This window comes from Sinocyclocheilus anshuiensis, unplaced genomic scaffold, assembly GCF_001515605.1.
Source record: "Sinocyclocheilus anshuiensis isolate Anshui unplaced genomic scaffold, SAMN03320099.WGS_v1.1 scaffold55, whole genome shotgun sequence".
Classification (NCBI taxonomy): Eukaryota; Metazoa; Chordata; class Actinopteri; order Cypriniformes; family Cyprinidae; genus Sinocyclocheilus; species Sinocyclocheilus anshuiensis.
This window is the reverse complement of record NW_015549647.1, coordinates 2,823,502-2,850,407: the sequence shown is the minus strand read 5'-3', so window position 1 is coordinate 2,850,407 and position 26,906 is coordinate 2,823,502. Positions and strand designations below refer to the sequence as shown.

The window sequence follows — 26,906 nt, the reverse complement described above, 5'->3', positions numbered from 1 at the left end:
TAATGTTATAGCTATACATGTGGTCCAAATCCATTTGTTCAATAGAGTTAAATAGTGTCTTAGGTGTGTTTGTACACCGTCCCTCATAAAGAATGGTCGTACAAAACGCCTTTCTATTCCAAGTGCGTCTACAATTAGACGCCTGGACACGCCTTCCTCAAAATGATTGGACGAGAGCTGTGAATCCTCTGTACTGATTTGTCCATCCACCTGTCTGTCAAATACTTCCTGTCATTGTACTTCCTGGATTCCTGAATAAGTAACATTGTAAACATCACCCAGTTGATACCTTCACTGTCCATGGTTTTCCTTTTTAGACATCATCGTCACCATCACCAGAACCAGTAAGTAAAAACCAGTGGTCTTGGCATATTACTTGCTGTATTATTTGACGTCGAGATCATCGAGCCTGTCCGATCTATTCTTGGATGCGAGCCAGCCACTGTTGCACCAGCCCCATAGTGTGTGAATTCTTGAAATACGTGTTATAGAAATCGCTTCATCATAAGTAAAATTCCAAGCCGTGGGCTTTGCTTTATGTTATCGCACCGATGTATTTGTCACGAGCTCGATCGGTGATGATTTTGATTCGATGTCAGTAATTAATGAGTTCATGTGATGCAGCGGATACACTATACGAGTCTGTATTCATCACTGTTGTCTTTAAGAACTGAGCATAAAGGGAACTGTTCTGTTTTTTTCTAATGAAGTGAAAGCGGTTTGAGGCAAGATTTTAGAGATGTAATATATTATTGACTTTAGCCTGAATTACTGTACATGTTTACACTCCAGTCTAGGAGTCTCATTCTCGTACACAAACTGGTAAAATAATAACCCTGTAAGATCACTCTCAGACATTGTGGTCTCTCTCTCTCTCTCTCTCTCTCTCTCTCTCTCTCTCTCTCTCTCTCTCTCTTTCTTGCACATGGTTGGCCGTACACGGACCATGTGGGACAGGCGTGAATTCAAACAGTGTAGTAAGAATGAATTCAAACAGTGTAGTAAGAATGACTCATTCACTTCCTCTAGTATCATGTAGTGAAATGACTTGCATCCCTACCCAGAGCATTAGGTCGAGATTGATTATAGCTTTACTTTGACCTTCACCAGAGATTGTGAGTTTTTGGATTCATACAGTAGTTTACACAACTGCTGCTGGACATATGGATAAGGTCAAGGAGTTTAATTTCAAGACATCAGAAAGGAATTTATAATACAGGTAATTATGAAACAGAATGAACTTGTCGTTGCCATTGATATAAGCTCTGGACAAAATGACATTGTTAAATCCTTATGTTTAAAAAAAAAATGTATATATGTATATGTATGTGAACACACATACTGGTAAAAAATGTATAGCCTGAATGCACTCTAAGTCGCTTTGTATAAAAGCGTCTGCTAAATGCATAAATTATTATTAAATTAAATTATTATTATTATGATGTTTTCTGAACTTTTTCTGTTTCCAAAGGCATTTATTCAAAAATCTGCTTAACTTTTTTAATGTTTCAGGGATCAATGGCTTTTAGAAAGGCAGTGAAAGGAACCCTAATAGGGGGAGGAGCTGTAGCAACAGCCTTCGGCCTATCACAGTTATTTGAATACAGGAAGAATCAGGTATTGATTTAAAACCATCATTGTTTTTGCTCTACCTTATTCGGTTTTGGCCAATTTTTTTGACAAATACCAAGCATTTTGTTTTCACGTTTCACATCCATACAGTGACCCCTACAGGTTAAAGTGCAGAATACACTTTCTGTAGAATGCAGCTGTTCACGCCCATCTGTATCACAGCATGTCTTGTCCTGACTCAGGAATGTCCCCTATGTGTTTATACAACCTTAAAGATACAGCCATATTCAGCTCACATAGTACAACTCAGGCCCCGTATTTTGATCTTAAAGCTACGATCAATTTACAGCTATTTATAATTATTCCCTATTTATAATTCATAAAGTTTGATTCTTGTTTTCATGTGGTCACCAACCATATAGGATAGATTTCTTGAATGAGTGCTACAAATCTCATTAAGATTAGACCTAGCAAATCCAGATACATTAGCAAATCTCATTTGTAACTTTCGGTACTATCTCAAGTCTCCAAACGTACCCCGTTCTCTCTCTAGGGTAGACTACCGTATTAAAATGAGGTTTTGTTTGCTAAAGGGAGATTACACTTGAACAGTGATACACACATTGTGTCAAGGATCTTTCTTGAATATGTAATCAAGAACAATCTGATCCTCATTCACGCCATCAGGGAGTGTGTCACACACCATGTTCTGTCCGTATTTAAACTAGTAAGATCCCCAGGGGTCTCGTCTGTTTAGATGCTATACCAAATAACGGAAGGTCAAGTAGATTAAGATAATCAACAAGGCTTTCTGAAACAAATGAAGAAGAAAAAAAGACAGACCCTTGAAGAGCAATGGGAGTCCTGATTTTCTCTCTCATCATTTATTTAAATCTTACCCAAGCCCAATCTGTCCATTATCTTGCATCTCAACTGTTCCAATCCCAATGAAACTCCAGGGAGCGAGAGAATTAGGCACTCTCAAGGACATGGTTGTCATGGAGATTGTCACTACATGATTAATATGTAAAAAAAAACAAACTTAAAGATGATCTTGAGTTTGAATATTTTTTCTAAACGTCTTCAAATTTAAAGAGATTTTGTTACCAATATGAACACTCTGCAAAACTTCATTGGATGTACTGCAGCAGTAAATCAGATCACCTTCACGTCACATTTGCATCCCATGTTAAGCGTTTCACTGACACAAACTTTTGTTCTGATGTTTCTCCATTTATTTGTTTATTTATCCCTCATGTCATCTCAATGCAGCCTAAATGGGTAAGCAGAAGTCAAAAGAGAAAAGAATGAATCTTCTTTCAAAAATTGCTTGCAATCATGCATGTGGCAGATGCTAATCTTTGGGATTGTAATGTTAATTTGGTGAGCGTGTGTGTGTGTGTTTGTGAGTGCCTGTTTGTCTCCTCTATGGCAAGGGCACTGTTACACTCTGGCTGAAGTATCACTCTGCGGTGGCCGATTGCATATTTGCATGAAATTCTCTGTTTCCGTCATGCACTTGTCCTGATTGCAGGACAGCCTCTCTTAATAGTGTGCGGATGTTTTAAATATGTCTGTCCTTAGAAATAGACACTAATTACTGAATCTTGTTTTTACATGCTATTACTGTCTAAATTGCAAATGTCTGGGCTCATTTGGTCATTTGCAAGTCAAATGGACTCTACGGGCTTTTGGGGGCAGATTGATGTAATCATTTAGGCCAAATGCTAACGAAAAAAATGAATAAAACGTTTCATTATGGCTAAAACCCTCGACACCTAGCTTCGCCCAGGCTTGTTTTCTCTTAATTAGAATTTTGCGTCTTTTTGCCTTCATGTGACCGATAGATTGGCAGCTGTTCATTCACAATTTCAAACTGTCAGTCTCTCTGTTTGACTTTATAATAGACTTTAGATTCGCTGTTAATGATAAGAGGATTGATTGAAAAGCACAGTTGATTTGGGGAGTTTAAATACCTTAAGTGATATCAAGCTTATGTATAAAATATCACATATATAATATGAAAGGTCACAGTGCAAGTTGCCATAAAGAGTGACCGTGTCATGAGTGCTAATTTTTATTATTATTTTTTTTTAGTTTAACCCCGTTGAAACTAAAACTAGAACTGGAAACTAGAACTAACTGAATTAGAACTTTGATAACCCAACATTTGAGATGAACAATTATGCATTCTGCTTAATTCCTATGTCTTGGCATGCTGACTAACATAATGTTTCATGAAATATATTCAATGTTATTTTGATGTGGAGTGATTATTATGAAAAGTGCATGTTCAGTGTTTCTCTAGTAATTCTCTAGACATGTTTACTTGTCTTATTTAATTCATCTAAATTCATCTATTATTAATACTATTAATATTTTAAAGATCAGTCCAGAAAAAGCCTTATGTTTGGATGTCGATTTAGCAATGACAACTTGCATAACAATATAGGGCATCTTAGAATTGTGATTTGACATGCAATTGCACAGTAATGCTTATGAAATGTCAATTCTGGATTGCATCTTTAAAGAGCATGCAGGGTATTGTAATGTCTTTAACCACATTGTCTTCTTATTTTGGTCCTTTTTTCTGTTTTGTGCACCTGCTGGATTTGTTCAGGCTCGGCTGGCATATGTTGAAGCGCAGGGTGAGCTAAAGGTGCCGTTTAAAGATGCTCTCCCAACAAGAGAGGAGCAGCTTTCAACACTGCGAAACACAGAGGAGTTTGATGTTTTGGTGGTGGGCGGCGGAGCCACGGGCTCCGGATGTGCCTTAGACGCTGTCACGCGGAGTATGTACATTTTAAGTTTTGTGATATTTATTGATATTATTGTGCAGGTCAGTTTTGATTTGTCTCGTACATATTTTAGTGTTAATTTAGTTTGTTTTTAATTTTCTTTCTTTTTATTCTCATTAGACGTTGTATTCATCTCTGAAGGCCATGGCAGAATGTGCCTGGGTGCAATAAACATGTTGTGATATTACAGATAGTGGAGAAAGCCATATGTAAATGACAGCAGCTGCAGTCTAAATATTTGGCACCATAAGGTCTTGAAATGCCAGTGCATTGTCTAATCCGTTCCTTACCTGTCTTTCTGCCCCCTCGCCCAGATCTGAAGACCGCCCTGGTAGAACGGAGCGATTTTTCATCAGGCACCAGCAGCAGAAGCACCAAGCTCATTCACGGCGGAGTCCGCTATCTGCAGAAAGCCATCATGAAACTAGATTATGAGCAGGTGAAGGCCCATTTTTCCCTATTTGCCCCTAATATTTAGAAGAAGGATTGCAAGGCTGCTTACGCCACCACTGTGACATTTTGAACACATCAGACAGACAAAGAAAAGCACAAACATTTAGTAGGATACTGCAGATCTGCGGCATCAGTGTGGAGGATGAATAACCAAAACTTACAGTAGCTTGATCATCAACTGTTTCAATAAGTAAATACAAAAACGATACTGTAAATTATAATCGGAAATAGCAGCACTCTAAAATTTTGAACTCAAAACGACTGCAGTCAGGATTGGTTGTTGGCCAACGTAATGTCATTTTAAAAATGCATATTTAAAATATGATTAAGTATTTAATAGGGAATAAAATGACAGTAAAATATAGGATCATATTTATATTAATTGCATATATGTGACCCTTGACCACAAAACCAGTCATAAGGGTCCATTTTTCGAAATTGAGATTTATGCATCATCTGAAAGCTGAATAAATATTTTTTATTGATGTATGGTTAGTTAGGATAGGACAATATTTGGCCGAGATACAACTATTTGAAAATCTGGAATCTGAGGGTGAAAAAAAATCTAAATATTGAGAAAATCACCTTTAAAGTTGTCCAAATGAAGTTCTTAGTAATGCATATTACTAATGAAAAATTACGTTTTGATATATTTACAGTAGGAAATTTACAAAATATCTTCATGGAACATGATCTTTACTTAATATCCTAATGATTTTTGGCATAAAAGAAAAATCAATAATTTTGACCCATACAATGTATTTTTGGCTATTGCTACAAATATACCCCAGCGACGTAAGACTGGTTTTGTGGTTCAGGGTCACATATCAGTATTTGCTGTCAAAAGCCCCCAAATGAAGATAATTCAAAGACTTGAATTTTCTATGGGTTTTTAGAGTAGAGTTGTTTTTTTTTTTTAATTTATGAGTAAATTGACCTCTGTGGTTAACATTGATTGAAGACATTTTCATGTTTTGTTTTAGAACATAAATTACATGCTTAACAGATTTATTTCTACTTGCTTAGTACATGATGGTGAAAGAGGCCCTTCATGAACGTGCCAATCTGCTGAACATCGCTCCCCACCTGTCCGCACCTTTACCTATAATGCTTCCTGTTTACAAGTAAGAAAACCAGTTTTATCTAATTACTACTTACTACTACTCTGTTCACTAATTTACATGTCCGACAATAAAAACACTGATCATTGAAAGGGAAAAAATATATAAAAAAGGAATGGAAATATGGGGTTTAGACAGATATATGAATGTATCTCTGAAGGGAACCGACTGTCTTCAGAATAGTAATTATTAAAAATTAAAATTAAAATTATTACGCTCCCCACCTGTCCGCACCTTTACCTATAATGCTTCCTGTTTACAAGTAAGAAAACCAGTTTTATCTAATTACTACTTACTACTACTCTGTTCACTAATTTACATGTCCGACAATAAAAACACTGATCATTGAAAGGGAAAAAATATATAAAAAAGGAATGGAAATATGGGGTTTAGACAGAACAAAGTTAAAGAGAAACACCAGAGACATCCTAGATTCATAAAAGACAGTTTTTGTATTTAAATCCATTGGTAAGTTCACAGAAATGGCATTGCACCTTTCATATGGACCCCTGCAGCAGGTGGGGTTCGGATATTCTGTGGATCAATGCTGGACCTCTCGCCTCCTCAGTCTCTGCCCCTTGTCATTCTGGGTTTTTAAAGGATCTTCCTGTCTTTACCATCATCATTATTAATTACTCGTGGCATTTATGCCTTGCTCTGATATTTAAAGCAGCCGGAGAAGTGTGAAAGGGTCACAGAAATGAGAAACCTCAAGATTACATCATTTGCCTGTCCGATTTTTTTTTAAACTTAAAACAAATATGTCACAAGGTGCTATATGACTTAGTGGCACTTGGACAAATCCAGTTCTGCTCATGGAGAATATATCTATTTTATTTAGTAATACACCCTGCTTAAAAAAAGCCTAAACCAACCTTACCTGGTTACTTATATAGGCTAACCAGCAAACAGATAAGGCTGGGAAAACAATTAAGACCAGCAAACCAGCATTTTTTCTCCCACCAGGGTACTCAAAATATCCTTGTTTGTATATTTGAATAGAGATTGTGCAGTCAGTACATTTGCTGAATTCACAGACAATGATAGTGTGTTACTGGTACTAAATATGACTGTTGATGTTTTACACAGGTGGTGGCAGCTGCCATATTACTGGGCTGGCATTAAAATGTACGACCTGGTTGCCGGATCACAGTGTCTGAAGAGTAGCTACGTCCTGAGCAAGAGCAAAGCACTGGAGCTCTTCCCTATGCTGAAGAAAGACAAACTCGTGGGAGCCATTGTCTACTATGATGGTGAGCAGGAGTGAATCTATAATTTCAGTCTTGAGTATGATCTGAAAATGTTCAGAGCTGAGGTGATACTACGCACATTTTGTTTTTATAATTTATTTTGTCCAGTAATCAATTTAAAATGCTAAAAATGAATGAATTTCTAAAGTCATTTTATACTATATACACGTTCAATGTTTGGGGTCAGTAAGAATATTATTTTAGTATTTGATCAAAGTACAGTAATATTTTGAAATATCATTACAAGTCATCATTTTAATGTATTTAAAAAATGTAATTGATTCTTGTGTTGGCAAAGCTGAATTTTTAGCAGCCATTAATCCAGTATTCAGGGTCACATGATCCTTCAGAAATCATTCTGACATGCTGATTCGGTGCTCAAGAAACATTTCTTGATATCAATTTTGTGCTGCATAATATTTTTGTGGGAACTGTGATACTTGTATTTCAGGATTCTTTGATGAATGTGATATTCAAAAGAACACCATTTTTTCAAATAGAAATTTTGTAACATTATAAATGTCTTGGTTGTCTTTTGATCAATGTAATGCATTATTGCTGGATAAAGGTAATGATTTTTTTTTTTTTAAATCTTACTGACCTCAAACTTTTGAATGATAGTGTACATACAGTACAATAGTATAATATAATGACATATTAACTGTAGCAATTGTTTAACTAACTTTACAGTTAAATACAACAGTTGTTACGTGGCCACAACTGAACCAGTGCCATTTAACTGTTGTGATCGCATCCAGAAAACAAATTGCTGTCAACCCATAGATTCACACCCTTAAAACGTACGAGTAATGCCTTTGCCAAGCCTGTGATAGGGAGAAAAGGGACAGAGATATTATTTTTCTTTAAATAAGAAAAAAATCTTGTATGTCAATCCAAGATTTGTTATCATGAAAACATCATAACTATTTTCATTTGCGATTTTATGCGGCAATAACTGCCATCTCATTTGTCTCTGTGACATTCCTTCATAATCTTTGTAAAACCACCACCGGCTGTTGCGGCCGAACTCATTGTGCTCGTGTCTATGTTGGCCCGTCTGCGCCCTGCGCCGCCCGAGGCTGCCACCAGGCAAAACTTCCATATGTTCCTGGTTAGTCTGGGTGTGCAGAATGTGTCCCCTTTATTCAAGGTTCCGTTCGTGGCAGCACAAGCCCCGCCCACCAATCCTGCCTTCCGGTGCTTCCTGTCAAACTACATTTGGCCTGCGTTGACACACACGGTCCCTCGCAGGGTGCCCGGGCAGCTTATATTCAGGGGGAGTGAGGCGGCTATCTGAGCAGCGATCTGTCACATCGCGTCCATCTGTGGGAGAAACAGAGGCAAAGAGACGTCTGGATGCTCTGTTCCCTGCCGCGCCGTGTTTACGTGCTGCCAGTGACTGCGTTAAATAGCGTCTTCATTTGCGTATGTATGTGTGTGGAGAATCGAAACCGGCGATTGTAATGACAGTTTAGAGGTTTTATTCGTTCTTCTCCCCACGTCTGTCCCCCCCAACCCCCCATCCCTTCTTCCCCTGGGTTGTCAGCCGGCTTTTCTCTCCAATTATTCAATCTGGAACAATCACGGCCGTGACATTTCCGAATCTGACCTTCTCCGCTGGAGATCGCAGCCTGCCTGTCGCTATTTGCCTCCCTCTATTTCTCTCCCGCTCTCTCTCTTTTTCCTCTACTCGCACTCTCTCGCTTCTTCTCTTCCTGTCCCTCATCCTCCTTGAGTCCTCTCTCCCTTTCTTTCTTTCACTATCTCATCCACATGCACGGCCTCCCATCACATCCCTCCTCCGCTATGATATGTCATTCATTCTTTCTGTAGGTCTTTTTTTATTAATCTAATCTGACGCTAAAACTCCCTTATCTGCGTTTTCAGTCATTTATAATGTCGCGGTTTCTTTATTTCATTAGAATCCTGCTTGCAGCACAAAAGCCCTGCTCTTTTCGCCATACCTGTGAGCTGTACTCTAATAAACATTCAAGCTCAGCCAAGTGTTTCTTGTCTACTGCTGCGGGACACAGCTTTCCGTGTGAGCTGTGATGTGTCCTCTTACATGATATTTTCCCTGTATCATGATTTGAGCGCAGAGCCATGAGCACTGAGGCAAACCCAGGTTCATGGGATCTCTAACAAAGCATGCTGGTGCCTTCACTGCACATTATTCTTTGAGAAGTGTGCCCTTTAAACAGGCTTCCTGCCTGTGTTATTATTTCATTGTCTGGTAGAGTTGCCCTGAGCATGTGTTAGCATTAGACATGCTTACGTGGGTTACCTATCCCTCTGGTTCTTTAGCATCGAGAACACAGACCCAGAACACAGAGGCTTTTTTTTTAATCTAGTGGCTCTTTAGTTGCCGTAATAGAGTGATATCGCGTTGGCTTCAAGGTTTCCTGTAATTCATGTTTCAAATGTGTTTAAAAAATAGTTTAAATGCCTCAAAAGGCCCTATAACAATATTGAACACCGTCATACCACTTCAAACACTGCAATCATAAAGCGAATCTTAACTGGGTGCAGTGGCCTCTGGCAAGTACAGAAAAACATTTTGTACCTACTTAACCATGTTTTGGGTATGAATTTGTACCAAGAGGTGAGCTAAATCTGACGAAACCTCCCAAAAACCTTCTTTTGGAAATGTCTTAATTTTTAAAAACTATATAAAAAAAAAAGTAAAAAAAAAAAAAAGGTAAAAATGCAGAAAGTTTTCTGTAAAGGTTAGATTACTGTATTTTTAACTGTATATAAAAAATAGAAGTCTATAGAATGTCCCTGTTTATATGTATGACTGTGTGTGTGTGTGTGTGTGTGTGCGCGCACTGGTTTGGGTGGTTTATGAGGACAAAAAAATGTGTATAATGACATGGGTATGACACAGGTATTACAATATGAAAGTGGTTTATGAGGACACTACCTGTGTCCCTGTAATTCAAAAGGCTTAAAAAACATACTAAATGGTGTTTTTTTTTTTATCTAAAACTGCACAAAGTTTCCTGTGAAGGGTAGGTTTAGGTGTAGGGTTGGTGTAGGGCGATAGAAAATAAAGTTTGTACAGAATAAAAACCATTACGCCTATGGAGAGTTCCCGTAAACCACCAAAACCAACATGTGTTTGTGTGTGTGTGTGTGTGAAGCTACTGTATAGTTTCAAGAAGGAAAAAAAAATTAGCTAAAGTTAAGAGGTTAATTAATTCTAACAAAAACATTTTTAGAGATTCTAGTTCTGTGGGGAAAGTGGTTTATTATGTGGTTTACATAATACACTGTAAATGGTTTTTTTTTGTATTCTAAAAATGCACAAAAAAAAAGCAAGCACTTATACATAGCTTTATTTACAAATATTTCTACGGTACGTCTCATTTATGAACAATGTTTGTTTTTTTGTATATGAGTATTGTGACACATTCTGCTCCGACTCTTTTCAGGACAACACAATGATGCCCGGATGAACCTGGCCATCACTCTTACAGCGGCCCGCCATGGTGCTGCTATTGCCAACTACACAGAGGTGGTTCATCTGCTAAAGAAACCAGACCCGAAAACAGGCCAAGAGAAAGTTTGTGGAGCCCACTGCCGAGACATAATCACAGGTGAGATATACCCAGACCGAAAACTAAATTAACTGTTTTAGTGCCAGAAAACTGACATTTCGCTTATGAAATGACAGCTTACACAGAAGTATGCAGCTTTCTGTTGGTCAACGCAGTGGATCTGTGTGATCAACTTAAATTGTGAAATGTATGCATGGAAATCTTTCGCCCTTGTACGAAATTCAGATTTTGCAAACAAAAATTTGCAGAACAATGGTAAATGTGACTGCACCTTAAGACATGAGATGAGATCTTAATATAAAGTCTATGTAAAGACTATTTCTTGAATCTTTGCTTTCTTTTAAAGTTTAATTTCCCCACAACCCAGCAACTAATCACCTTTCAGTAAGCCCTTTAAATTTTCTGCTTAGAATCCTTTTATGAAGAGATTTGTCTTCCATCCTCAGCAAATAACCCCAGTCAGCTGCGTTGAGTTAGTGTAACACCTCACACTGCCGTTCACAGGGCAGGAGTTTGACATTCGTGCCAAATGTGTCATTAACGCTACCGGCCCCTTCACTGACTCACTGCGCAAAATGGACAGCCAGAAAACTGCCAACATCTGCCAGCCTAGTGCAGGAGTGCACATTATAATCCCTGGATATTACAGGTACTTACCTGAATCCTGCAATCATATTGTACCTTTTTTTCCTCGAGTGTAATTTTATGGTTTTAACAGTGCATAGAGAGATTACATACATCTGTACTCTTCCTACCAATTATAGCCCAGACAACATGGGGCTGTTAGACCCTGCCACCAGTGATGGCCGTGTCATATTCTTCCTGCCCTGGGAGAAGATGACTATCGCCGGCACGACAGATACACCCACTGAAGTCACCGCCCATCCAATCCCTGTGGAAGATGACATCAACTTTATCCTGAGCGAAGTACGAAATTACCTCAGCCCTGACGTAGAAGGTAATATTACCACATCCATGCGTTTTCTTTTGAATGGTTTTTGAATGTTATATGTTGCTACACCCAGGAAAACGGAATTTAAAAAAAAAAAAGTAATAGTACATGTTGATTCTACACCCCTAGAGTCCTGGTTCACTTGGTGCCCTAGGCGAAATAAGATATTTTTTTAAAGACAGATTCTTCTTAATGATTTCAGTTCCATTAATTATTTTAGAACTTGAAAGATCTTTTAATGTTTTTGAAAGAAGTCTCTTATGCTTACCAAGGCTGGGTGATTAATAAAATGCAAGTCAACAGCTGCCGTCACTTTGAGAGTCAAAAAAAGCATATCAGGCAACACAGAATTAATACCCGTGACTTCTAGCAATATATTGCGATCTTATGAAGCAAAGCAATCGGTCTGTGCAAGAAACTGAATGTTATTTATAACATAGTGTGCCTGTATTACCATTAGAGGTGGAAATAATTGGCATTAAGTCTCTATTATACTGGTTGCGGTGTATTGTTTTGATTGACTAAAAATAACCGACTCATTCCTTCATTCAGGAGTTGTTTGAATTACACTGGCTGCACTGTATTCTGGGATCTCCCTTGGTTGACTCTGTAACTCTGTTTCACCATTACCCCTGTCTGACGCTCCTGGTTCTTGCTGTACAGTAGATTCAGTAGCGCTGTTGTGGTGCCATTGAATAAAGGAAATGCATGAAATGCTTCCAGAGTACTGTATTACTGTTCTGTTCACAATGGCAGAAGAACATATGTGCAGGAACAGTTAATGGCAATCAAACATCTTTATTTATTTATTTTGTATGGGAAAGAGCATTGACATTTTAATAATTAATTTTTTGTTTTATGGGGAAAAGTCATACCTGTTTTTCTCAAAATGAAGATGGCTAGATAAAGATTTTTTTAAGTAAAGAGTTTGCAGAAAGTGTGACTCAACTGAACTGACCAAATTTATATATGCCTTATTTTTCAAAAGTTTTTTTTTTTTTTTTTTTATGTTTTTGAAAGAAGTCTCTTATGATGACCAGTGCTGCATTTATTTGATATAATAAAATAAATGTAAAATCTTTAATATCGTAAAATATTAATACAATTGAAAATAACCATTTTATGTATTTAATGCATTTTAATATATTTTATAATATAAATTATTGCCATGATGGCAAAGCTGAATTTTCAGCAGCCATTACTCCAGTTTTCAGTGTCACATGGTCCTTCAGAAATCATTCTAATATGCTAAATTAGTGATCAAAAAACATTTCTTATTATTATCAGTGTTGAAAACTGATGCTGCTTGATATTTTTGTAAAACACCATGATGCATTTTTCATAATTCTTTCATTAATAGAAAGTTCAAAAGAACAGCATTTATTTTGAATAAAAATGTTGTGTAACAGTGTAAAAGTATTTACTGTCACAAAAAATGTTACTGACCTTAAACTTTAGAACGGTATGAATGGCTGGTTTCGGCCACAGTGTTTTAGACAAACATTTACTCAATAGTGCGACTTAAATATGAAAGATGCAAAGAACTATTTTGTAAGTTGCATAAAAAATCCACTGGACTAAAAAATCTGAAGAGGCCTCTACATACTGCATGCATGCATGTTAATGAACAAACAGACAGCACTGTAGACAAAATGGCTTGTATTGGTTGTGTTGAGTCTAGTAACTGCTAGTTGGGACTGATAACTATTCCAAGCATCTTCCTCTGAAAGCGGAGGTATTGAATTTTGAGCGCAGCCCTCTAATTGTTCAAAGCACCGTGTATGCGGGCTTGATTGCTTGATTGATTAGCTTCATAACTAATTTTTCCTCACAAAAAAATGCTTCCTTCTTTCTCTGATTGTTGGGCAACTCGTTAAGAGTTTATTGAGGCTCGTTATCTCATTCAACGCTGCATGTGTCTTTCTGTAGAAAGTCATCCAGCTGTCGATTATTAACATAACCCACAATGTGACGGCTGCCGTTTGTCTGGGTGTCTTCTGCTTTGTTCCGGGCATGAATGAGCAACCAAACGACTCTGTTGACCTGGGAGGGTTGTATGAGAGTGTGAATAACGCAGATCATGGAGAATGAGGATGGATTGAGTGACGGAGGAATGACACCGAGACCTTGCCTAGATGGAGGGTTGAGGCTGGACTGGACTCGGCTCTAGTGAAGGCAGCTAAAGGGATTTGGCTGTGGGAGATTTGTCACAATGACAATGTAGGGGCAAGATCTTGTTGTTTGTCCCTCAAGTAGAGATATTGTGTGAGAGAGAAAGAAGGATGATTGCATGAGATGAACAGAGAGATTTGAAAAATCTGGACTTTCTTATTTTTTCTCATTCAGAATGTTTTTACACTGATCCTAATTTGATCAATCACCTGTTTAAAGGAGGGATGTACTAAAAACAAAACATAATTCTGAAAATGCCAATATAGAATTTTTTGTTGATTTGATAATTGTTTTATGTTATTGATTACTGATATAATGGCTGATATAACTCTATAAAATTTTAACATTTAAACACTCACACTAAAGCTCCAATCTAGAATTTTAAAAAGTGAAATCAAAATTAATTATATTGTTCTATAAAAAGAAAGAACAATAGTTGTTATCAGTAAGTTGTTATCTAAATAATGCCACTGAAATGTAAAGCCAGGTGCATATATTCTCATGTGTGTATGCATACAAAGACAATATGTTATTTCATAAATGAAATACTTGTTTTTTTTTGTCATTATATTATAAATATAAAAGTTTTTTTTTCGTAACAAGTGAATAGCATAATTTTTTCTGCCCATTATTTAAAGTGTGCTATGTTTTCAGTTCAGTTTAAATTTATTTGCATAGACGTTTGTTGATAAATGTTATTCAAAGCAGCTTTACAGGAAATGAGTCATAGTGTGCAAGCTGAAGGCGACAGTGAAAAAAACTCCCTCGAAAGATACCAACAGACTATTCTTAAATGTGTGTACAGTATATTGCATGGAAAGAGATATGATTTGCACATCTGTTTATTTATTTATTTATTTATTTATTTTACTTTTAAATATTTTTATCTCAAATTCTGCCGTAGCTCTCCCAGGAAATTCACAGAATGATAAAATCTATAAAATATTTCCTGCAAATATACATATCTATATATATATATATATATATATATATATATATATGTAAATTGGTAAGTGCTGAAGGGTATCTCATTCATGTCAGAGTTTTTGTCCTGAGCAGCTGCGACGAACTATATTACATTTAGTCAGTCGCTTGGCTTAATTTAATTAACTTTAATTTTGATTCGTCAGGTGGGAAGCTCCGCCCACACCAAAAAATATTCAGACATGAATGAAGAAAGAAAAATTTTATGCAAAAATAAAAATTATTATCTTCCATTCTCAGCCTAATTGACCAATGACGGTAGTTTTAAAAATGAAAAAAATTAAATATTGGCCTATACCAATATGGTTGCGGATATATTGCGAATACCTAGGTATGCTGATTGTGATTCTTTGAAAACTTCGAGTGCGTTCTACAGCTTGGAAATGGACTGAATTCTTCCCTTGAGAATTTGATTACTTGAATGCATTCGACAGCCCAGCGGTCTATTGCTGAGGTTCATTTAGACTCAAGGTGTGTGTGTGTGTGTTATTGGTCTCCCCAGTCTGCTGTCTGCTGAGCTCCCTAGCCTTGTCATAAATGTTTCAGAGATGCCCTTTGATAATGAGAGTGCCGTCTCTGTTTTTCCCCCCATTCAGAAATATCAACCTGCATATTACAGTGGCATGTGTACCGCAGATCGATACACAACTCCCTCTTAATAATTAATGTTTGAGATGTCACCACAATAGGGAAATTGACTCTGGACTCGTACATGATGTTCTAGTAACAGTTTGTTGGTTTAACAAAGTAACAAAGCAGTTCCAGTTTTTATGGACAGTCTCGCGTCCCATGTTCCCCTATGGTCATTTGCCAAACAAAATAGCTTTTAATGCAGACATCACTGTCATTTTCATATATAAACAGTTGTGGGTGTAGCTGTAGACAGGACACTGACTGCATAAATACAATAGTGTAGCCTATTGTAGTCCTGTCAATCAGATACTCGACACACACACTTCAGCTGTCAGAGATTGTCAGCGTCTCTGGTTTCTTTGGTTCTCAGTGCGGCGAGGGGATGTCCTGGCGGCCTGGAGTGGCATTCGTCCGCTGGTCACCGACCCCAACTCCAAAAACACACAGTCCATCTGTCGTAACCACATCGTCAACATCAGCGACAGCGGACTCGTCACCATTGCTGGTCAGTGCCATTGTGCCATTTTTTCTTTTTCTTTTTTTTCTTTCATTAAGTGGTTTAATTGGATTTGACCAGTGTGAAAAAGTTTGTAATTATTGTAAAAAAAAATTGATATTTGTAGTAATAATAATCATAATTATAATTATAATTTTTATTTTGTAGTCATATTGATTGAGATATAATATATAATATATATAAAAGCAAATTTTTTGGCCAAATTGTGCAGCCCGGCTTCTTATTATCAATGTTGAAAACAATTGTTCTGCTTAATATTTTTGTGCAAACTATGAACGTTCAAAAGCACAGTATTTATTTAATGTAGTATTTTTGCATCCCTTAATGCATCCTTGCTTAATAAGAATATTAATTTCTTAAAAAAAACAACAACAAAAAAACATACTAACCCGGTAATTATTAACTTATAAACATATAATTATAATTTTTAAAAATGATAATTAAAGACAAAAATTATAATAAAACAAAATAAGTAAAAAATATGAAAACATTAAATCTTACTTAAAAATACAATCATATACACAAAGTTGTTTTTTTTTTCTTTAAATGAGGAATTGGGTTACTGATAATTGTTCTACTAAGGATGTATAAAGGTTTCACAGCACTCTGTCTTCTGTAGGTGGGAAGTGGACAACCTATCGTTCTATGGCTGAGGAGACCCTTGACGCAGCCATAAAGGCTCATAAGCTCTCAGCTGGTCCCAGCAGGACTGTCGGTCTGATGCTGGATGGTGGGAAGGACTGGACCCCAACCCTGTACATTCGCTTGGTTCAAGACTACGGCTTGGAAAACGAGGTGGGTTTTGAAGCCCAACTACTTAGCATTCTGCCAGTCAGCGCTCTTTGGAGCAGGTCCATAACGCTTCAGTCCCCCATGATTCTGTGGGGGAGAGAAAGTCTGGCAAACCCTTGTTTGGAAGCGTGAGAGCTTGATGGAGCCGTAGCGCTACCATGGATGTTGCTTTGCCAGCATAGTTAAAAAGGTCAGCATGCAGATATTTTTGACAGCACTTGACCTTTGGTGAGAGATATAAAAGAAGAGTTCGAATCGAATTCGAAGTAAACGGGGCCGTTTTATTTGCCTGAACTATTCATAAGCTAGTAAAGAAAACATCTTTACAGCCTAAGCAAATGTTTAAAATCTAGCTTTGGTTACAGTGGGTTTCCTGTATAAGGAAAGAAAGTTAAATCATGTTAAATCATCTATTTAATAATGGTTACAGCCGTAAGGAATAACATTTTTATTTTCTGAACCCACAGGTTGCTCAGCACCTGGCAGCAACCTACGGAGGAAGATCATTTGAAGTGGCCAAAATGGCCCAGGTGACAGGCAAGAGATGGCCTATAGTGGGTAAACGCCTTGTGTCTGAATTTCCCTACATAGAGAGTGAGGTAAGCACTCTGAAATTATAATAATGACAATTAACCTGCAGTTGACCATTTGCTAAGCCCCGCCTTTAAAACATTACTGACCAATAGCAACTTTTGATGTCAGCCAAGCTTTTACTCTGTAATGGTGCATTCAAGTCATCCTGGGAAGTTTGTATTAACATGTTGGAAAGTATTCATTATGATGTTATGCGTGTTCTAATCGCTTTGGTTGGAGAACGAAAAAACTTGCATTTCAATTTATGAAAGTGCTGTAAATGGAATTGTAGTATATATTATCATAATTGTGAAGTACTGTTGGATTTTGTACATGCAGCTTAGCTAGTTTTATGTTAAACTAAAAAATTCATACATTTGAACAAAATTACTGTCAAATACAGACGCAAGTATCCATTGTGCCCACCGTGTGTTTTCACTGACACTTTGAGAACTCAGAAACTCAGGACGCAAAGAAAGGAATTTTCCATTCGAAATTGCGACACTGTGGTGGCGTTTATATGCGCTAAACTCCTAAATACTATCTTATATCCAACATGACTTGAGGATTGCCTATGGAGGTGCTTGGATGTTTTCAATGCAATTTTGCATAAATTGTACAGAAATATGGTAAAACATCGTTCCCAGGTCACTTATGCTGACACGTGGTTTACAGTATATTTTCCCTATACCAAATATTTTAATTGATTTTGAGAAGTTTAGTCTTTGTTGTTTTATTTTCGTATTTGATTCAGTTGGTTGTAGAGATGGAAGTAAGAGTCACACTACACAGTTCACACACACATAGTGAATGCATTGTGAAACATTAGGAACAGTTCTGTTCATTTACACCAATATTATCTGTTCTGATCGCTTTCAAGTTAGGCTTTTATCTTGACAGTTGACTCCATTTTGATTCTGATGAGCAGTCTTCAAAGTTTTTAGAAATAAGCTAGTACCTAGAATAAACTCTTTACAATGTTACACTTCATTACAGTCCATGAGCACATTTTACTGAAAATCACATTGTTTCTTGAGAGGTGGAGCTTAGCTAAGGGTCAAATACTATAACTGTCAGCATTAAAAATAAGTAAGATTCACTGTTGGGTTGAAATCTTGAAATTTGAAAATATTGCCGGTCATTCAGTCAGCCTAAAAATAAATGGATGTCTGATTGTTTCCAAACAGTTTCTATTAAATTCGAAGTTAAATTAAAATGAAAGTGATATTTTCTGTCTGGATTTAGGTGCAGTATGCTATAAAGGAGTATGCGTGTACAGCCATCGATGTGATTGCTCGCCGAACTCGCCTGGGCTTTCTGAACGTCCAGGCTGCGGACGAGGCTCTGCCACGTATCGTTGAGATCATGGGCAAAGAACTGCAGTGGACTGAGCAAAAAAAGAACGTATGTCATTTATCTCATGGCATATTACAGTACTTTAGAATACAGACTGACAGTGTTGTGTGTTGTGTGCGTATGATTATTTAATTAAAATGAAAGCAGAATACACTTTAAATTCACATTTAGTATACATATGAATTCAAATTACAATTCAAATTTATTCAAACATTTTGTTGGCAATACTTGATTTATTGAATTTATTGGTTGTGCAAACCTGCTACCCTTTCCCTGAACACAGCTATTTTTGACTGATCTAAAGCTAAAGGTCTCAGCTAGGTTAATTTAGGTAACAGCTAATAATAGGCCTCAGCTATTGTTAGTGTGACTCTCTAAATAGTTTTTTTTTAACAAGGAGTCTCCACTTCAGGATAAGATCACAATTCAATTGTGCAATGAACGCCCAGCACAACACCTCTTGATGACTACTATTACGTCTGTGCGCGCACGAGTGTTTGAAAGTGTGTGTGTAGTGCGTTTGTAAGAGGGTGATAGAGTTACTCCAGCTTTTGCACGTTGGTCGTTGGTTTCCTGTCTGATAAACAGAAGCACTAATAATAGCACAGATCACTGTGCAGCTTTGATACTGTTCAGTTCCCATGAGTTGAGAACTCAGATCTGCTCACAATGCAGGTGCACCACACCCACCACACACATGCACGGACACAGACACAATGCTCTGCTGGGAGCCTTGATCCAGTGCAGGTATATCACAGCTCTCTGCAAGGCAAGCCAGAATTCTCATGTTGCTGTGTTTCAGCTGCATGAAACACCTTTTGAACTTTGGCTGAATTTGAATCCTTTTTACTGCCTCAAACAGTCTCATTCTAATGTGGAAAAAAAAAAATATATCAGTATCTACTGGCAGCTATTACTGGTATTTTCTAATAAAACATGCTCCAATAAACTTTGTTTTATTTACAACTTAAAAAGAAAAATGTTGAAAATATTTACAGTTTTAATGAGCTTTTTAGCAGTCTGTTGAGTAGAAATTTAAAATAAATAAATACATAAATAACCCCCTGAGGGGAAAAAAAACATAATTTACTTTTATATGACTGTATTTCACATTCTATCTGACCTTTCAAATTTAATTTCTTTTAATTAATTAATCAATCAATCAAATAATGTATTTTATTGCTGTGCCTTTAAATGAAACAACACAAACCCATTTTTTACAGTTTAAAATATTTAGACTTATAATGAGGCATTTGGCAGAATGTTGAGTAAAACATAGAAAAAAATATATATATATTTTTAAAAGGGTTGGCTTTTCAGGAAAGAAATCCTGTAATTTACTTTTATATGACCGTATTTCACCTTCTATCTGACCCTTAAAATTTGATCGTTTTATTTATTTATTGCTTGAGGACTTTTATGTAAATGCCTTAAAAAAAAACGAAAAACATCAATTTGATACAAATTATTTTTTTTTCAGTTTATTGTGAATATATGTGACAGCCTAGTGAGAAGAATTAGAAAAAAGAAAATAAAGGTTTTTTTCTTCAGGATAAAATACCTGAAATGTATCTTTATTTGACCATATTTCACCATCTGTCTGACCAGTATTTATTTATATATTTATTTCTGTGCCATAGGGCTGTCAAAAAAAAATTCGAATTTCGAATATTCGTCGAATTTAAAATAAAAATCCAAATTTTAGGTAATTTTAGGTGTGCATGTGCATCAGGTAGCCTTATCAGTGGCGCACGAAATGCGATGACGATGTAAGTGTCGTTGCATTATAATGTTTTTGTTAGTCTATCCAGTTGAACCCACTAGATGCGGCGCTGCTACGTTGTTCATTTAAAATATTGCGGGAAAAAATAACATCAATGCGGAGATGATGTTGTTTACGTCAAAACCGAAACCAAACCGTTCACACAGAACGCATATTTATCAAATTTTCTAGAGGGACATCTATCACCGTTGCACTCGCGTCTCGCACAAGAGAGCCACATGTTTAGAAAGCCATGTAAAATTATTGTGTAAGTTCAACTTTTTAAAAACATTTTATACCCCGACTTTATGGCGGGGTTTCCCCGACCCACTGCATCTCATGTTTTTAAATGAAGAATGTACTCTTTGTGATTGGTTTTCAGTCCTTTGTATTAAACTATACATACATGCGTGATTCTGTGTTGTTTCTAATTGTTTAAGCAATTTTAATTATATAAGGTTTATAAACCTTATTTTAAACATTATGCACTTTTTTCAAATATTGTCGTGTTATTTTATTATGCTTTGAAGAAACGTGCATAATATTTTGTTCGATGCGCCCCCTTGTGGCCTCAGGAGAGAAGCCAAAAGCTTTTTCACCCCAACTGAAATTATGCCTTTTAAATTCGAATATAATTAGAATATTGATAATATTTAAGTACAAAATTCGAATTTAGTTTTTCAGCCATTTTAATAGCCCTACTGTGCCATGAAGACTTCTATGTAAATGCCTTCTTCAGACAAGAAATGAGAAACAACACTTTTACACAAACTGTTGGGTCCAATATATCTTTTAACTTGCCCATCCTTCAGTAACACCCAATTTGCAAAGCATGCATTATACTGTAATAGGTTTACAAAATAATCTGTGCTGAAATGTGCTGCTGTTATGATCAGAAAAAAATATATATTTTATCAAAAATACATTTTATTCACTTGTTTCTAACCTTTGGAAAGTTACTCAGTCTGTTTTTGTTTTTTTGTGTCTGTAGGAAGAGCTGGAGGCAGCAAAGAAGTTCCTGCACCTGGAGATGGGTTACAAAGCTCGCTCTGAGCAGCTCAGCAAGACAACAGAGATCTCACTCACTGCCCAAGAGATAGCGAGGTATAGGATTAGTGTGTGAGTTTAAGTGTATACAAGATTCTATATGTCTGACTCTACTAATATTGTCATTATTATGATTGACAGGTATAAGAAGCGCTTTTACAAATTTGATAAGGAGAGTAGAGGCTTTATCACAACAGTGGATGTCCAGCAAGTGTTAGAGGTGTGTTATAATCTCTCATACAGTTACAGTCTCTTACAATTACAACTGAGCTTCCTTAATATTTTAGATTGCAAAAATATACTGTTATACTATTTGTTATAAGCAGACATTACTTTGTTTTTAAAATATATTTTTTTCCCCCTGGAGTCCACAATGTTAGTTAAGATTTCTTGCACTAACAACATCATGTAAAATGTCTTACATGTAATTCATCAGGTTAGGAGAAGTTGGCATTGATATAAAGAGATGAGGGGACTTTTTATGTATGTTAATTCATTTTAATTCATTTTCATTACTTTTGGATTGCCACAAGGTACGCGATTAAACTGCAAGATGACCTGTACTTAAAGGGATAGTTCACCCCAAAATTCTGTCATTGTTCACTCACTCTCATGTTGTTCCAAACCTGTATGAGTTTCTTTCTTCTGCTGAACCCAAAAGATGATATTTTGAAGAATGTCTATGGTATAGGGAATACTATGGAAGTCAGTGGCTACTGTCAACTGTTTGGTTACCAACATTCTTTAAAACCATCGTCATTTGTCAAACAATCATAATATTAAAGGGTTAGTTCACCCAAAAATTTAAATTAGCCTGTGAGTTAAATTAAATTTAACTCAACCTCGAGGCATCCTAGGTGTATATGACATTCTTCTTTCAGACGAATCCAGTTGGAGTTATATAAAAAATTGTCCCGTCTATTCCAAGCTCTATCATTGCAGTCAGCGGGTGTTGCAGTTGAACAGTCCACAAGTCGTCAAATAAAGCGCGCGCATCCATAATAAAACGTGCCTCACACGGCTCCGGGGGGTGAATATAGGCCTCCTGTAGCGAATCCATGTGTTTTTTTTCCTCTGCTAAAGTAAGGAAACTTTGCTTCCTTTGCTCCTATAAACAAACTCGCGAAACTAGCATATCTCAGAGGCGCGCGTGCTGCGCATAAGTCCTGCGTAGGGCTGTGAATCTTTGGGTAGACAGCGAATCGATTCGATTCACAATTCATAGGTTTTCGAATTGATTCAAGAATGATTTTTGCAAATCCAGAACGATTCAATTCGATTCGATTCACAATTAATTTTGATTCGATTAATGGGTATTATGTATAGGCTAACATTTTGTCACACCAGGGGTGTAGCCATCATTTCAGAAGTGACAGAAATGTCAAAAGTTCTATGTCTTAAGTTCTATGGACGCGCGTCCATGCAATAAATGCACAGCCTTCGACTGCTCAGGTAATGTTGTCGGTATGACAGAAAGCCATTGAAAAACTACAGAAAAGCAAAACTACTTCACATTAGCATTACTGGCCACGAGTACTAAGGAGAGATCGGTAAATAATGGAGCGCGTGAAGGAGAGATGCGAGGGCACGAACACTGTTCAAGGTCTCCATTAATTTGTGCTTGTAGTAATTTAATGTGTATATATTTTGAAAGCACTAAATCGCTATAGAAATCGCGATTCATTTGATTCTTAGCATTTTAGATCGATTAAAATCCGAAATCGACGATTCACAATTCAAAATCCATGTTTCAAGATCGATGCATATGCATCGTCAGGGTTTGTAGTCGATGCATCGAGAAAACGAGTGAATCGTTACACCCCTGCGTCATTCGCCGGAATGGCTTCCGCATATGACAGATAACGGAAGTGAGAGAAAAGTGTTTATTACTTTTGAAATATGGATATTTTTCTTACAAAAACGCATGGATTCACTACAGGAGGCCTTTATTCACCCCCCGGAGCCGTGTGAGGCACGTTTTATTATGGATGCACGCGCTTTATTTGACGACTTGTGGACTGTTCAACTGCAACACCCGCTGACTGCAATGATAGAGCTTGGAATAGCCAGGACAATTTTTAATATAACTCCAACTGGATTCATCTGAAAGAAGAAAGTCATATACACCTAGGATGCCTCGAGGGTGAGTAAAACACAGGCTAATTTTCATTTTTGGGTGAACTAACCCTTTAAAAATGGTTTTAAATATAAAAAAAAAAATACAACTGTATAGGTGAAAGCATTCTGGGGTGCTAAAAAAAAGGTTTGACCACAATTTGTTTTCAATGTGAGTGATGGGCAGAAGAGATAGCAGCAGTTTCACGAGACTGAAGTATGTGTTTGTGTTTATTACCAAAGAATAAGATTTAAATAATTCCCCTCGTGAATTGCTTATTAGCTGTCATTCTCTCAGCTCTCATTGTCTTTGGTTTATATGCAGTCCTTAACATTTTCGTCAAACCTCAGTCTAATGTCTCTTAGATACTGATTCTGTCGCTGATTTGTGTTCTTTCAGAAACTCAGCATTCAAATTGATGAGAATGCCCTCCATGAGATCCTCAACGAGGTGGACCTCAACAAAAACGGCCAGGTGGAACTGGATGAGTTCTTACAGGTATGAACCCTTAGAACCTGTAAAAATAGCTATTTATAGGCTACAGGTTGTCTTGGTGTCACTCTGGTTTTCAGGCAGGATTTGTAGTTGTAGGTGTGAAAACCTCAAAATTAAAAGTGCTTGTTATCTTCATGTCAGTATATCCATGTTTTGTCATAAGCCGACTGGTTCACAGTGATTAATCGCTCTGAAATGTCATACCTACGTCAGAATGAGTATAAAGTAGATCTGGTGTTTCAGTTAATTAATAATGAGCAGCACTTTTTCTGTACTTTTTACTATAATGAAGCATGAACTAGATTACCATATATGGGTCAGGAGAAAGGTGTTAAAAGTAATAACCTTTCTGGGGCTTGAACCACTAACCTTTAAATTACTAGCTCAGGCTTTAACCAAAGTCCGTTTAGGTCAGGTCAGCTCACTTGAGGCCATATTGGTAATGTCTTTGGACAACTAGTTCCAGTCATGCAAGTACAGCAAAGTAGTGGGTCAATATTACATTTGATGAAAAAGTTTGGGCCCATTTATTTATTTATTTTTTTTGAAAGAAAGAAAATTGATCAAAAGTGACAGTAAAGATAGAATACTGTTCTTTTGAACTTTCTGTTCATCAAAGAATAGCATCAAATCAGCATATTAGAATGATTTCTAAAAGGACCATGTGACACTAAAGACTGTAGTAGGCCTAATGGCTAATAAAAATTCAGCTTTACCACCATAGAAATAAATTGCATTTTAAAATATAAATGCAAGAGATATGATTTAAGCTTAAGAGTCGCCTCTTAAGCTTAAATCATACAAAGTAATGTGGCTGTAACCATTAAGCTAGGTAGTGATTATGCATATGTTTTTCTCTCTGATTGGTTCAGCTCATGAGTGCGGTCCAGAGAGGCCAAATCTCTGACAGTCGTCTGGCTATCCTGATGAAGACGGCCGAGGAGGGGTTGGATCTGAGAGGACCTGTCTCGGTTGACCGCAGTGGAGGCGGCGTTTGAATCCCAACTACAAACCAAAACATTCACCAGACAACGGCTCCCATCACAAAGTTGGATAAACACCAAAAAGCGCTGTGCCCACGCTGGTCAGATAACAAGCACATCCTCATTAACTCACCCAAGTCATTAAGTCATTAACTCACCCAACCAGCTGGCTGCCTTTGACTACAATCTTTTTTTTTTTTTTACTTTTGTTTTAGCATGCTTGTTTACATTTATTTTAATGAAAAAAAGATATTAGAGCAGAATATATTCTTTAAAAATATTTCAAAGCATATTCTAGAATCTTTATTTTTATCTAATGCATGCAGTGCCATGTTGTGTGACCTGGTAAGGATGAATAGATGGTCTCTTTAATGTTTCTCTGAACAGCTTTATCCAGTGAGCTTTCTGTTGTGCCATTTTATTAATGCAGATTATTTGCTACTGAACACAGTGAGGTGAGATTTAAGGGCTCCTGGTGTCTTCTGAGGTAAATAATGCACTATATGTGAATTTCGCAGTTTTACACTGCATACTGCTTAATTGTTACTGTTCTGAACTACAGTAATGAAATCTGTTTTTTGTTGTTGTTGTTGTTGTTGTAGTATTTTAATCATTTCAAATTTTTAATTTTCTGAAAAAAGTATTTATTCAAAATCTATAATTTCCATCATACTTTCGATAAATCCTGTCTTGTTTTTAATTAATGTGATTAAGTATACAATTGTATTACTGTATACAGATCAGTTATTTTAATTTGTCTTAAACGGTTTGTGTACAGTGTTTTTTTGACTTTGTGTTGGCTCTGGTTCAACAGGAGGGTTTTGCAAATTATAATGAAATGTAAGGGCTCTTGTTTGAATGTTGAACATTTTATCCCTTATTCAAATTCATGAACAATTGGAACTCCACTTCAGTAGGTTTCCTATAAATTCTTGCCTGTAAAGGTAATTGATTATCCATTTGTCATGAAATAATAAGGGAATATTATAACTGTAAATTTTTATGTAGAGCATAGCAGGGAATGTATTTAATGTGCCTTGCTTCTTAAAGGGATAGTTCACCCCAAAATTCAAATTCTGTCATTTACTCACCCTCATGTAGTTCCAAACCTTCTATGACTTACTTTCTTCTGCAGATCGTAAAAGAAGATATTTTAAAGAATGGTGGCAACCAAACTAGTTTTAGTTACCATTGACTTCCATCGTATGGAAATCTGAAAAGAAACACTGAAATATTTCTTAAAATGTCTTCTTTTATGTTCTACAGAAGAAATAAAGTCATACAGGTTTGGAACAACATGGTAAATAACAGTTTTCATCTTTGGGTGAACTTAAACTTTAAAAAGACACTTAATGAACTTTGCATGTCCAAACGCACAGTTTGACACACACTAAAAGAGTGTAATCTTTTACTTGACTACATATTTTTGTGGTTTAACATGCTTATGTATTTTTATATTCATACTTTCAGCAGACGGAAACTGCTTTTAAGTTGGATGCTTTAACCTTGATGATTTAAGGGAAATGTGTTTTGTACAATGAGATTGCTCAGAATTTATCCGTTTTGGTTGGTTATTCTCATGTAATGACCTTGTTAGGTACATCATGATATATTTGGGTTTTTTTAAGCTAAAAAAGACCATAGAGATTGTCATAGATCTTAAGAGGATCAGTGTTGTTTGACGGGTTTGAAAATGGGGAACTGTTAAGAGGGGAACTGTTGGCTTTTTTCATATAAGAGCAGAAGCAATTAAACTAATTATTGTTTGTC

At 36.6% G+C, this 26,906-nt stretch overlaps 1 protein-coding gene and 1 long non-coding RNA gene across 3 annotated transcripts in view; one reads left to right on the top strand and one right to left on the bottom strand.

Moving 5' to 3' along the window:
- The first annotated feature begins 135 nt into the window (after positions 1-135).
- On the top strand, positions 136-25,370 carry LOC107660071 (glycerol-3-phosphate dehydrogenase, mitochondrial-like). Of its 2 annotated transcripts, XM_016449279.1 has the most exons (18): positions 137-344; positions 1,513-1,617; positions 2,845-2,853; positions 4,193-4,364; positions 4,685-4,809; positions 5,850-5,947; positions 7,034-7,197; positions 10,629-10,793; positions 11,259-11,403; positions 11,519-11,712; positions 15,866-16,000; positions 16,632-16,807; positions 17,272-17,403; positions 18,623-18,781; positions 21,487-21,599; positions 21,684-21,762; positions 24,058-24,156; positions 25,026-25,370. In XM_016449279.1, the coding sequence occupies exons 2-18, from the start codon at positions 1,519-1,521 to the stop codon at positions 25,149-25,151; spliced, it is 2,190 nt and encodes a 729-aa protein (XP_016304765.1). In that variant the 5' UTR covers positions 137-344; positions 1,513-1,518; the 3' UTR covers positions 25,152-25,370. The 2 variants fall into 2 exon arrangements, with proteins under 2 accessions (XP_016304766.1, XP_016304765.1); XM_016449280.1 differs by lacking the exon at positions 2,845-2,853 and having other exon boundaries at positions 136-344.
- The window catches only part of LOC107660072 (uncharacterized), a 44,831-nt gene continuing 22,622 nt past the window's right edge, over positions 4,698-26,906 (bottom strand). Inside the window, exon 3 of the long non-coding RNA XR_001630966.1 lies at positions 4,698-4,773. This is a non-coding gene — a long non-coding RNA (uncharacterized LOC107660072). The remainder of the gene's footprint in view (positions 4,774-26,906) is intronic.

Excerpts from the sequence above, each read along its gene's own strand:
- LOC107660071 (XM_016449279.1), top strand. The coding sequence starts at position 1,519 with ATGGCTTTTAGAAAGGCAGTGAAAGGAACCCTAATAGGGGGAGGAGCT. Across the intron at positions 11,404-11,518 it reads ATAATCCCTGGATATTACAG|CCCAGACAACATGGGGCTGT; the intron begins GTACTTACCTGA and ends TACCAATTATAG. Across the intron at positions 21,763-24,057 it reads ATGTCCAGCAAGTGTTAGAG|AAACTCAGCATTCAAATTGA; the intron begins GTGTGTTATAAT and ends GTGTTCTTTCAG.